At 36.6% G+C, this 12,960-nt stretch overlaps 1 protein-coding gene across 1 annotated transcript in view; it reads right to left on the reverse strand.

Annotated features, from left to right (window-relative positions):
* Positions 1-415: 415 nt before the first annotated feature.
* The window catches only part of DCT (dopachrome tautomerase), a 31,122-nt gene continuing 18,577 nt past the window's right edge, over positions 416-12,960 (reverse strand). Inside the window, exons 7-8 of the mRNA XM_036831118.1 lie at positions 4,266-4,467; positions 416-918 (exon numbers count right to left, since the gene is read on the reverse strand). Coding sequence (XP_036687013.1) covers positions 746-918; positions 4,266-4,467 — 375 coding nt within the window. The 3' untranslated portion in view covers positions 416-745. The remainder of the gene's footprint in view (positions 919-4,265; positions 4,468-12,960) is intronic.

Here is a 12,960-nt window from a genome sequence, read left to right on the forward strand (position 1 = left end):
TATTCGTTTACCACTATAGGATCAATGTTTATTCAGCTATTGACTCTGGGGATAGCTCTGCTGTTAAGAACTGCAGACTCTTTATAAACTCTGTAAAGTCTAATTTATAAAAGAGAACCAAATTGATCATTCATTCATTCATTCTCCATCCTGTATGGAAAATAAGGCCTATTTTCATCTTCAAGGCCATTTTAAAGGCTGGGGAGAACAAGAGAAAAGAAAAAGAAGCCGCAGGAAGATGATCAGGAAGGCACCTAAAATCATGGATGTTTATACCTAAAAGAGACCTTGGAGACTCATGTAGCACCTGCACCTTCCTGCCCCCATCCCTTTACAAATGAAGATGCGTGGGCTGAGAAAGATTTAACCATGATCTTGTCCAGCTCTCAAATTACACTGACCTGCAAATTTCAATGAATCCACTCTATCGATTTTTGGAGGTGCTCTCAGAACACGAGGAGGCTTAATCAATATGGGGAATTATTAATAAATACCACCAATCATCATCAGCTCTACCTTTGTTTGATGGTAGAGACACCCTCAAGCACTTTAGCTTGTTTGTTAGATAAACAAAGCAAACCAGAGACTACAGCTAAGCATCTTCCGTATTTGGGATCATCCCACAACAGGAGGAGCTATGCCAAAGATCTTCAAGGAAAGGAAAAACAGTGAGGATTCGTTTGCTCACTGTCAGGGTCAGAACTAAGCCTTGGCCAGCCTCTTCTCTAGGGTAAGGCGTGAGCATCTAGGCTTCTTCTGTGTATCTCTTGTTGCTTAATTGTGTCTCCATTAAGGGTGCATATCCTTTTCGAAGTCTTCTATATTGAAGGAAAATCAGCAGTGCAAAAAGACCAACCAAGACCACCAGCATCCCCATAACCACTGAGAGGGTTGTGGTCCAATCTGAAGTTTCTTCAACTGAAATTAAAGCAGAAGAGAAGGGTCTATGATTGGGATTTTCATCGGCTGAATGAATACTCTTAGAAAAGGGAAGAATAAACCTATTATTAGCCTTTCACATGCACTTTTGTTGATAAAGCAAAACTACACTGGCCGGAATAAAATTTATCTTCTCCTTCCTTACGAACTATTTATCATATCCACAATTGTTTTTCTGGAGGAAGTGGGAAATGGCATTCCATTATTTGAATGTAGATTATTGCATTTTAAAAATTTCTTACGGTAAATACTTATACAGAATAAACCCTCCAAGGAAGTATATAACTACTTTTGTGAGTTAGAAACTCATTTGTAAAAATGCATGCTAAAATGGTATCTGGGGAACTGCAAAATATACAACATTCAGGTCTAGAAATTCTTCTATTGTCTCTACCTTTTTCATGGGGTGATAAGTGAGTAAGACAAATGAGATTGGCTATTATAACAGGAGACATTCAATCGCAAGAACAGAAGGAATTTGGACCCATTTAAATAGTTGTGAATAAAATCTGAATCATCACATGATAAATCCAATCCTCTATTCAAATATATTTTATAAGCACCTTTCCACAGAATTAATGGATTTCATTATTTGTTGTTTCCTTAAAAATTATCATATCCTTGGCCAGCTGTTCTTAAATTCAGTTTCTCTGCACTGGGTTCTTGTTCTATACTCTACACTTCTCTAGATGTAAGATTGTCCTTCTAGTTATTTCCTTCCAATCCCACAGAGGACCCTGACTCATCACAGTGGGGTTTCTCCAAGAGGATTTTAATTTGTCTCTTCCTGCAACAATCCGGCAGGATCTATTGCCCTCCTCATCTTCTTAAAGCACAGATTTTTATTCTGTCATTTCTTGGTTCAGGAGCCAAAAATGATTGCCTTTGTTATTGTCCAAACTCCTCTGCCTAGCTTTTTTTTAGTTACTTATTTTTTTTTAATTGTGGGAAAATACACATTACATATATTTTACCACCTTAACCATTTTTAAATTAAGTTCCGTGACATTAAATACATTCACATTGTTGTGCAGTCATCACCACCATCCACCCACAGAACTTTTTTCTCTTGCAAAACCGAAATAGTAATTCCCCAATTCTCCATTCCCTCCCAGCCCCTGGCAACAACCATCCTACTTTCTGTCTCTATGAATTTGACTACTCTACTCTATGAATTTTATTTAACTTAGCATAAGGTCTTCAAGATTCACCCATGTTACAGCATGTGACGGGATTTCCTTCCTTTTTTAAGACTGAATAATATCCCATTGTATGTATCGCCCACATTGTTTTTATCCATTCATCTGTCAGTGGGCACTTGGGCGGCTTCCACCTTTGTCTGTTGTGAATAACGCTGCTTTGACCAGAGGTGTACAAATATCTCATTACTTGCCTTCAATTCTTTGAGGGCATATATATGCCCAGAAGCAGAATTGCTGGATCGTGTGGTAATTCTACATTTAATTTTTTGAGGGGCTGCCATATTGTTTTCCACAGAGCCTACGCTAACATTCCCACCCGCAGTGCACGAGGATTCCATTTTCTCCACACTCATCAACACTTGTTACTTTCTGCTTTCTGGGTAGTAACCCTCTTAATGGGTGTAGAGTGGCATCTCCTTGTGGTTTTTGCCCAGCTTTTAAAGCGCTCAGTAACCAGGCCCTTCTCTCAAATCCAACTTTAATTCACAGTTATCTACCCAAGCCTTCCACCAGAACCAGACCTTCTTCTCAGGGTCCTCTATATAGACTACATGTGTCTTTCACAGCCCTCTTCCCTGCCCTTCTTCAATCTAAAATGCTCCCTTCTTTCCCCCTCACTTACCTAAGACCTACCATCTCTTTAATCTAGTTCAAGACCCAGCTCCTTTCCCAAATCCCTCTCTCCCTTCTCCAGCCTTTTGTTATAGTTATGTCTCCCCAGGCAGGATTGTAAATTTCTTTGTCAAACCAATAAATGAATGTAATTTGTATCTTCTAATGAGTTAGTGCATTCTAGGCATATTTAGACTCTTGGTCTGTACCTGTTAATTGGCTGATGTGAGAGGACATGGAAGCATGGTCAAAATGCACATTCCAAACTTTCTGATTATTACTATGTTCACTCCCAGAGAAAAGAGGAAAGTTTCAAAGAGATATCCTTAGCTGACCAAAGAACAGAAACTTCAAATCAGTAAGGGGAACAAGCTGCAGTAGATGTAGAACTGGAAGGAAAAACAAAGGACAGGGTCCAGGGTCTGAAAGGCTTTGAAAGTTAGAGAGAGGCAGAGAGAGAGAGACGTGACCTCAGAAATCATCTTGATTACTTTGCAGGCTGAGATTTAGGGAAGACAAAATAGACACCAATGGGGAAACGCCACCAGCAGATAGGCCGTATGTTTTTCAGCTTCTTGACAAATTTAGAGATTTTTAAAATTGTTTTACCTTCCTTTCTCAACCTGCCCTAAGATTCTTTAAATGGCACATGGCGCTATACTGGGGCCTGGGCAAATAAAAAAATATATGTCCCTACATAACACTTAATCAAAATATCCTCCCATATTTTGAACCAGGTGGAAAAGCTAACAAAAAACCTACAACTTAAAAACATGACTTCAAAAAATTCATTAAAAAAAAAAAATGTACACATGAAGCCCCGTGCAGCCCAATCTATTGGCAGGCCACTGTCATCTTCACAAACCCATTCAGCAGGTGTGGTACTGGCTAACTGGGGAAAAAAAAAAAAATTGGTCTACTTACAAACTGATGCAGGGGTATAAAACAAACAGACAACGACAGCCTGTCTTTAAAATTTTGATAGTGTATTCATCATAGATTTTTTTGCATTAATTTGGGTTTTTGAGAATATTACTCCTTAGCTCAGTTACTGAGTTTTTGGCCTGCCCTTGAACTTCGTGCCTGAGGCAGGTGCTGCATCTGCCTCACCATTAGCCCAGCCTTACCTTCAGGTCTTGCTAGTTCCCATCCGTAGGTGGCTAGTGCATTTTGATTTTATTGCTTAGGCATTTCAAACCACGGCCAGTTTTCAATTAATTCAAGTAGAATTATCAAATCGGGTGTAGATACTTTCCCTGTGAAATAAGTTCTCTTAACAACTTTTAATTTTCTAAAACAAGAGTCATCCAACCAGTCGCTTTTCTGATGTTTAATTGGTAGTTTAAAGGCTCATTTTGGTAAATATAGGTACTCTATAAAATTGCCAATACACTTAACTAGACCTGAGTACTTCAATGTAAGGTCGGGGCTTACACTAAAAAGAAAGGGAAAAGGAAAGAAAGCTTCTTTAGAAGATGAACGAATCACGCATTTAGAAGTTGCATTAGTTACCTGGCAGATCAATGGCATAGCTATAGCCAAGCTGGTCTGCAGTTAAAAAGAGTTCCTCATTAGTCACTGGAGGGAAGAAAGGAACCATGTTATACATCCGATTGTGACCAATGGGTGCCAGCTCCTGAGGCCAGGCATCTGCAGGGGGATTGAATCTTTTCATCCACTCGTCAAAAACGGCATCAGTAAAGGAATGAAGGACCTGCAAGACAGTTGAACACGGTGTTAACATTGATAGGTCTGTTCCAATCAGACCAATCTGATTGGAACTTTCTCTAAAATGAAATGGGGTTGGTTCTTCTTGACATCAGGAACTTCTTGGTGACATACCCACTGGCATTTTTAGTGAAGTTTCCAAGGCTGTATGGAATATCTCTCCAAACAGGATTATAAACCCCTTTGTTAAGACAAATGAAAGTTCACGTTGCAGATTTAACATTGGTTTAGGAATATGTGAGGCCTTCAACAAATGCATGTTAATTATTAGGTTCAGAAAAAAAGGCAAGTGTGATGAGATATATAGTGTAGTCAATATTCAGATGTTTTGGTTTTAACAAGAGAGAAAGGAAACGTGTTTACCAGTATTATAATACAAATGGATAGTTTTTTTAAAAAAGACAGAAAGAAAAGAAAAGAAAAAAGAAAGAAAGAAAACATCCAAAATGGGTGTTCAAATTTTTCTCACCAGGAACACCCTTCTATGTGCTCATTTTATAACCCTATCGTCTGAATTCTCAGTGTTACGCCAGCAAAAGTCTAAAAACATTGTAATGTGCATAGTGTTCCATTTTATTTTCTCAAGGAAGCTAAGTCCTTTTCAAATACAGCAATTATTACATGTTTTAAAATATTAACAGCAAAATTTCACATCTATAGTCCTGATTTTGCAGCAGGACGTAAATGTGAGAGGTCAGCCCAGGTGATTAGAGGTTCTCTTTCACTCCTAGACTGTTGTTCAGGGAGCCCAGGGGCCCTGTCTGCTTTTCCTTCCCTGCTGTGTCCCCAGGGCCTGTCAACCCAGGGTTTGTTGCAAGGGGGAAGGGGGACACTTATTTCAATAAATACTTGTTAAATGAATTCGTTTACCAATTTACCAATTATAGAGCTGGTCAAATTATACTATAACTTGTTATTTGTTTTTCAATTTCCCCTAACAAGACCCCTAACTCCTAAAAGCCAGAGATAAGGCCTTTTCGTCTTTGAAGTTTCAGGCTTAGCATACAACTTGGACAGAGTTGATGCTTAATTAGTTTCTGTTAGCTAATGACAGTGCCATGCAAATTAGTTTTATATTTTGTACAATTCAGCCAAACAGGCCTCTTCCTAGCAAGTGCTATTTCCCTCTGTCTGCAATCCTATTCCTTCTGTTTTCTGGCATAAGAGTCTTTCAAGACAAACTCAGTGGTCCCTGTACTGAGACATCTTCCCTGACTGCCCTCAGTCTGAATTCTTAGTCCTTTGCACTTCTTAACCCTTTTAATTGCATTGCCCTTCTGGCTTGTATTACTGTTGTTTATTTAGTAGATAATAGTTTCAAATCTTCCCCAAGGTTCCTTGTAGTTAGTTCACCCATTCAGGCAACAGTGAGAGCTTTCTACATTCAGGATAGTAAAAAGAATCAAGTGATTTACTGAGGGGATTTTTTTCCTGAATGGATTTTTAAAGTTCATGGCAGAGACAATCACGTTAAAAATCAAAACATCAAATTGTAAGACGTGGGCTTTCACAGAGAGAAAGGATTTTCTGAGTTCTGAAATCTTGGCTTTGCGTAACAAACTTTAAACCCCGGAGGAATAAAGGCATAGAGTTTATCGCATGAGCAACAACTTTAGAAGAACACATGATAATGCTAGTGACCAATGTTTCCCACAAGTAGAGTTCAGGAACAGTTCATCTTTGAGAAGGGGCCTCAGCCCTGGAAAAGGAGCTAAGTGTTAGTTGTTGGTGTGGGTCCCTGAAAACAATACCACATGCCCTAAATCTTGGAAACTCCACATAAGGTTAAGAGGTTCCCAGAGAGGGCAATTGTGCTTCCTTTTCCAGGTGTAGCCTCGGGAACCTGCCAGCCTCAAACAGAAGTTTCACCTCAAGCATGGAGCCCAAGCAATAGATGTACAGTGTCTAAGGGTAGCAAGCACTGTGGGTTGCTTACCCAATAGCCTTTCTCTGCTTCTTCCACAGTAACTTCCTTTGTGTTTGGGGTGAAACAATGTATCAAGTTATCCATGAGATTTAACTGCAAGTCATTGGATTGGACTTCTAGGACATTTTGTTAAAGGTGGTTTTCTCCCTTAAAAGTGTCCCCTTTTCCTTTTCCATCTCTCCTTGCTGCTTCCTGGTACATGGATGTGATGGCTGAAGCTGCAGCAGCCATCTTAGCAGCTAACAAGCAAAGTTAAGAAAAGAAGCCGCTCCCCAAGGATGGTAAAAGGGAAAGACAGAAGGTGTTCAGGATGACTATGGAGCTACTATACCAGCCCTGGACTGCCTGCCACTGGAGGTCTTTTACACAAAGAGAAAAATAAACCTCTTTTTTGTTTAGACTTCTGTAATTTTGGTTTTCTGTTTTAAACAGCTGAACCAAATGCTAAGTGATACACGGAAAAAGGGGTGTACCAGAATGTATTTTCCAAGAAAGGCCATACAGCATATCTTGAACTTTTAGATACTGTCTGAGTTCAAGTGAGAGATCAAATTGTGATTTATGAAAAGAAGTAAGAGACTCTCAGGGCATAGAAAGATGCAGATTCAATGCTGTAAGAGGTAAATAACCGGGTGAAAGCACTAGAATTCACCCAGCACAAAGTGTAAATAATGGAGGGGGCAACACTCTAAAGCAATTCATAATTTGGAGAGATAAAAGAACAGGGGAAGAGTAAGAAGGAGAGATTATAGGTCTCAGAAGGGTTGTTAAACCTTATACAATAAAAGCTCTAGTAGGAACTACACACAGAGTACCCAATTTATAGAATGTAGTAAAAAAAAAAAAAAAAAGGCCAGTGTGTGCCAAGAAGATGCAAAAAAGGCAACAGACAAAATGCTGTGAGCAACAATGTATCCAGAGGCTAGAAAGAGAAATAGTGCAACCTTGGAGACTCCGTATTTTTGATGAAGTTGTGAACATTATTCCTAAACGAAATACCCTGAATTGCTCTTGAGAAACTAATGGTATGTTTGTCGGACACAGGTTGAAAATAAGCTAAGTTAATATCTCTGTAAAGGCCAAATGTAATTTGACAATAATAAATAAAAACAAAACAAAGTAAAAGTAAACTGTTGTTGACTTACATCTGCTATAGAGATTCATAGTTATATTTTGGCATTAATAATTGAGTGCTTCAGAAATGAGGTCACAAATTTTGGTATAAAACTTATTCTATCTTGTTCCAACAAAGTGTGGATAAGTACAGGAAGAAAAAAAGAAACCACTAAATTTCAACTTGCGAGGCAGTACTGAAGAAAATGTGATTACATGGGTTTTCAAGGTAAAAATTTTTAAATGTAACCCTCGCAGAAGAAAGCAACTGATCAACAAATGTTGTGCTTACAGGCATAAAGAAACTTAATAAAGCACAGGGAAAGCATGCATATCTTTCTCAAGATCATTGGAGGATAAAGTTACTACCAAACTTAACCTTCATTTAAACGGCTGCAAATTCAGATTCCGGCCACATGGAATCTCGTGGTGACAAGAGAAGGGTATCTGTGCCTGGAGGAAGATCACTATCGAAACCTGAGGCTGACTGAAAAGACATCTGTACCTCATCAAAGACCAGCTCACTGCGGTTTTCACCACCTGAGTTCATGTATTACTATCCAGAAGATGTCCTTCATAATCAGAGTGGATCTTATTGTGGTAACATGATGATGCTCTGGTCCTCTAAGAATTCATATCTGAGCATTTAAAAGTCACATGATAGACACACAGTTCCATATGAGGAGCTCTAATCTAAAACTTGAGTTAGAAGTCACAGGTAAAAAGTTGGGTCCGAATTTCTAAATGAGAGAATTCCTAGTGGTAACTCCTAAAAAAATAGTTAACCATGCTTGTTATTTTATGGTATCAATAATATTTATTTATTCTTGCCTTGTTCTGTCAAGGATCTGAAGCAGTGTATAGTCAAGATGTTGGTTTTACATACCTAAATAAGCCATATGTAATAGGCATGAAATAGTTACACAACACCCAACTTCTACTTAGCTGACTAAGCTCTCCCACAGGGACCTGAGTACTCCATAGACAGCACATTCAGTGAGAGAGAGAAGAAACAACCAGAGAAAATGGGCATTTGAATAATAATAGTCTCCTGGGCAGTGCTCAGCCCGGACGGTGTGTGTTTCCCATTTTGCTATAATTTTCTCTCCCTATCCTTTTCTACCCACTCTCTCGTTGCATCCTGAGCAGACAGAATAGAAGGCGTTTTTCAGGCATTTCGGAGGAGTTACATAGGGAAAGCACCCTTTCTGCACAAAAGATTTGTATAATAGCATTGGATACAAAATATACATATGTATACATAAAATTATACAGTATACACTGTATATAAGATATGATACCATGCATGTAAGAAGAAATATCAAGAGCATTAGGAACTCAGTTGCTATACCCTTGAGGAAGAAAGCTTGTAGTTTAAGCATTAAATTTTGAACAAATGCAAACAGAGAACACAGGAGAGTTCTGCTATTAGTATGCCAATTTAAAAGATGCGATGTATGCCGAACTGCATACATCATAGGCGGACAATACAGGTTGAAAAGAGAGGCCCAGGGTGATGTTAGAAGAGATTCTCGAGAAGAACTGAGATACTCCCAGGCCATTCAAGACTAAGGGACCACCAAAGCTCTAGGAGAGAGGAACTCAAATGAATGCTAGAACCATCTTAGATTTGTATATAAATTATGGTTTGCTGTTATACTACTTAATTCATCAATAATGAAGCGTATATAGTTCATCCCTTAGTTACAGGTTTAGTTCTTCTCAGTACAGTATGTGTTTATCCTTATAAAGTCTAGAGTTGAAAAAGAACCCCTTCAGCTCCATTTAGCCATTTAGCATGTGCAAGTTAAAAATCAAACCATCCCTACAAATTATTGTGTATAAAATCAGCCACAAGGATATATTGTACAGCACAGGGAATATAGCCAATGTTTTAAAATAACTATAAGCGAAATATAACCTTTAAAAATTGTGAATCACTATATTGTACACCTGTAACTTATATAATATTGTACATCAACTATACCTCAATCAAAAAAAGAGTAAATAAGAGTATATCACAATAGTAATGTGATACACACTTCAGTCAAGAGTATTCCTTGTACCTAATTCAATATTATTAGAGCTTTTCAATTAAAAATAAAATAAGATAAAATAAAACCACCCAGACTGAGCCTATAGAAACCCTGCCACCCTGGGAGCTCCTGCCCAGGCAGGTGACCAGCCACCCTTTCTGGCACCTGAGCTCTTGTAAAATTCACCAAGATGTTATGCTACTCAGGAATCAGTGGATGTCTATCATCTCAGTTATTTAAAAATACATATATTAAATAAGTAAATGTGGCATTTTAAAGTCATGAATCCTTACTCATGACAAGACCAATGCCCTATCTTTTCAAAAGTCAAGGGAAATTATTCAGACCTGCCTCACCAATTAGTGTTAATTCCTATCAACATGATCTAACAGGACAATGTGTCCTCAGCTATAATGACAGCAACTGTGAAGTGATCAAATTAGAATTGTCTAAACTGACAAGAGGCAAAATTGTAGCTGGAAGACTCCACGTGGGGAAATGTTTGAGGAGAAAACTTTTCTTATAATCTCTGCTCAGACACTTACTAGTTCATCTGATGTTGTACTCACCTCTTAGCCTCTCTGAACTTTATTTTCCCCATATTTAAAACGAGGAGAGTTGTTTACCAGACACAGTTTGTGAACTTAAAGAATTATGTTTGCATGGCATCTAGTGTAGGGACACATTAATAGATGCTCAATAATTTATTGCACATCAACTAAGTACTAACCACTAAAGAACCTAACCACTGTTCCGGAGATTGGATATTGTATCAATGATCACATTAGCTTCCCTTAAGCTAGTGAAATCTAGAAAATACATCTTTATATGAACAGAGTATTAGGTTTCCAAGAAAAATAAAATATCAAAAGAGGATATTGTATTTGTTACTAACTTACATAGAGAATAAATCTTTTAACTAATTCTTTAAGAACCTTTAGTTTTTTTGCTCTTCCCAGAAGTCATTATCCTACATGAACAGACAGATCACAGAGAAGGAAATGCAAATGGTTCTTTAAATATGTGAAAAGATGTTGAACTTCACTTAGAAGAAAAGAAATGAAAATTAAATTCACTGAAATATTTTCACTTATCAGATTGGCAAAGATGAAAAAGTGTAATAACATACCATATTAATGAGAAAGAGTGGGGGAATTGTCCCTCTGCTACATAGCTGGTCAGAGAAAAAAATCATTCAACCTCCCAGAGGGCAATTTGGCAACATCTATCAAAATTTCAAATGCGTTTATTTAACTTCTGAGCCCATGATTCTATCCTCTTGACTTATCCTACATGTTCATTTATTGCTGTATTGTTTGTAAAGCAAAAGATTAGAAACCACCTAAACATCCATCAGTAGGAGACCAATTTCAGGAAAAATTCATGCTATAGAATACCATGTGGCCTTTAAAAAAAAAAGTGTTTAGAATAGGTAAAACAAACAAACAAACGAAAGAGTAAAACAAAGTCACAAAAGTGTCTATAGTATGCTGCCATCTGTATAAAAAAGAGAAATATTATACATAAATATGTGTGCTTGTATATCTATAAAATATATCTGGAAGAATAGGGAAAAATGGGAATGGATAGCTGAGAGATGGTATTGACACAGGGACTTCATTTTGTGCCTTTTACATTTGAACCTCTTATAATGTTATAAATTTTCTTAATTAAAAAATTTAGGAAACTATGTAACAACCTAAAAATGTGTGCATTATATTGGCAACTGTATAAACATATAAGAATATGAAACAAAATAAGCAGAAATATTGAAATGAAATTATGGACATCTAAAAACTTTTTTGCCAATATTTCTGCAATTATAAATCATTAAACCATTAATACATTTAAAATTGACATAAAACAATGTTATTTTAATTACTCAAGATATTACTCTATGACTTTTTAAGAAAGATAAATATAATAGACCCATTTTTAAGTGCTTTGCTCTTGATGGGAGAAAAGCAATGTCCTATATACTTCTTTTGGAAAATTTCAACTGGACTCATATAACTCAGAAGTATTTTATATTTGCTACTATGACCTATTAATTTTAGTAATTTTATTGCAGCCTAGAAAAGTAGAGTCAGATAAGGTCTTACAGGCTTAACTTAGTGTAATCCATTAGATCTTTGTTTTTAGAAACTCATTTTCTCTTTTCTAGCTTTATATTCTTAAATTCCTTTCTTATCCAAATGATTGTCATTGTTAAGAAATACAAATAAACAACAAGGTTTTACTGTATACCACAGGGAACTATATTCAACATCTTGTAATAATCTAATAACCTATAATAACTATAATGGAGAAGAATCTGAAAAAGAATATATATACATATACATACAATATTGTGTTAGTTTCAGGTGTGAAGTAAAGTGATTCAGTTACATATATAATATACACAATATTATATGTAAATAAATTGCCTATAGCTTAATAAAAAAAGAAAGAAAGAAATACAAATGGCAATAAGGCTGCTTGTATGTCTTAATTCCATTTATAATTTCAGCATATAAGGTGAAGAATAGACACATGAGCTATTCAGTGAGTACTAACCATGCAACCTATGAATCCCCTAGCTACTGTGGAATTGAAAGAATTACAACTTGCCAAATGTAACTTTCTAGGAGGATAATATCCAAATACACTTTAAGAATATTATCTTTAGGAATTGGGAAGAAAGTTACTAGTCTCTAACATAGTTTCTTTTGTGGCAGTTAACTATTTAACTTTATAGTCTATTGGTTTCCCTCTTTTTTTTCTTTTCTAGGTTATATCTACATTTAATATTGAAAACAGAACTACTTAGCATTCCTGTGACCTAATCTTATTTTCCATGATAAATGTGTGCATTTCCTTCAATTACCTTAAAATTAGAATTTCAGAGATTGGTTCAGAGTTTTTCCTGCATTTTAGCATTATACCTTCTTATACTCATTATTGCAATCACATACAACTTTGTACTTCTCTTGCTTGAAGAGATTTCAGAAAAATAAATTTAATAAATGTTATATGCAATGTTTTTGCATAAACTGACTCATGAATTTGAAATTCCAGAAGCTATAACTCTGTTAACTTAAGTGCTTTAACCTGGCTTTCAATACCGTTGAAGCTGAATTGGCTTCAACATGAAACTCTTTGTAAACAGCCTAAAGTAACTGTGAGTTCTGGAACTGGTGCCAAAACATTACTCCTTCTGTGCCTTCACAGGAGGGCTGTGGCTTTTTGTCTATTTATATATACATAACTTATACCAAAGAAAACAAAATTTTAAATATTAAAGGTATTAAAAGTATGAAGACAAGGACAATTAAACAACTAGTGTCTTTGAACTACATGTAAGTCACGGAATTCCTTGTCCGTAAAGTCATAATGTGGGCTTCTTACTAGAGCAGGAAGAGAA

This window comes from Balaenoptera musculus, chromosome 18 (genome assembly GCF_009873245.2).
Source record: "Balaenoptera musculus isolate JJ_BM4_2016_0621 chromosome 18, mBalMus1.pri.v3, whole genome shotgun sequence".
In the NCBI taxonomy this organism is placed as follows: Eukaryota; Metazoa; Chordata; class Mammalia; order Artiodactyla; family Balaenopteridae; genus Balaenoptera; species Balaenoptera musculus.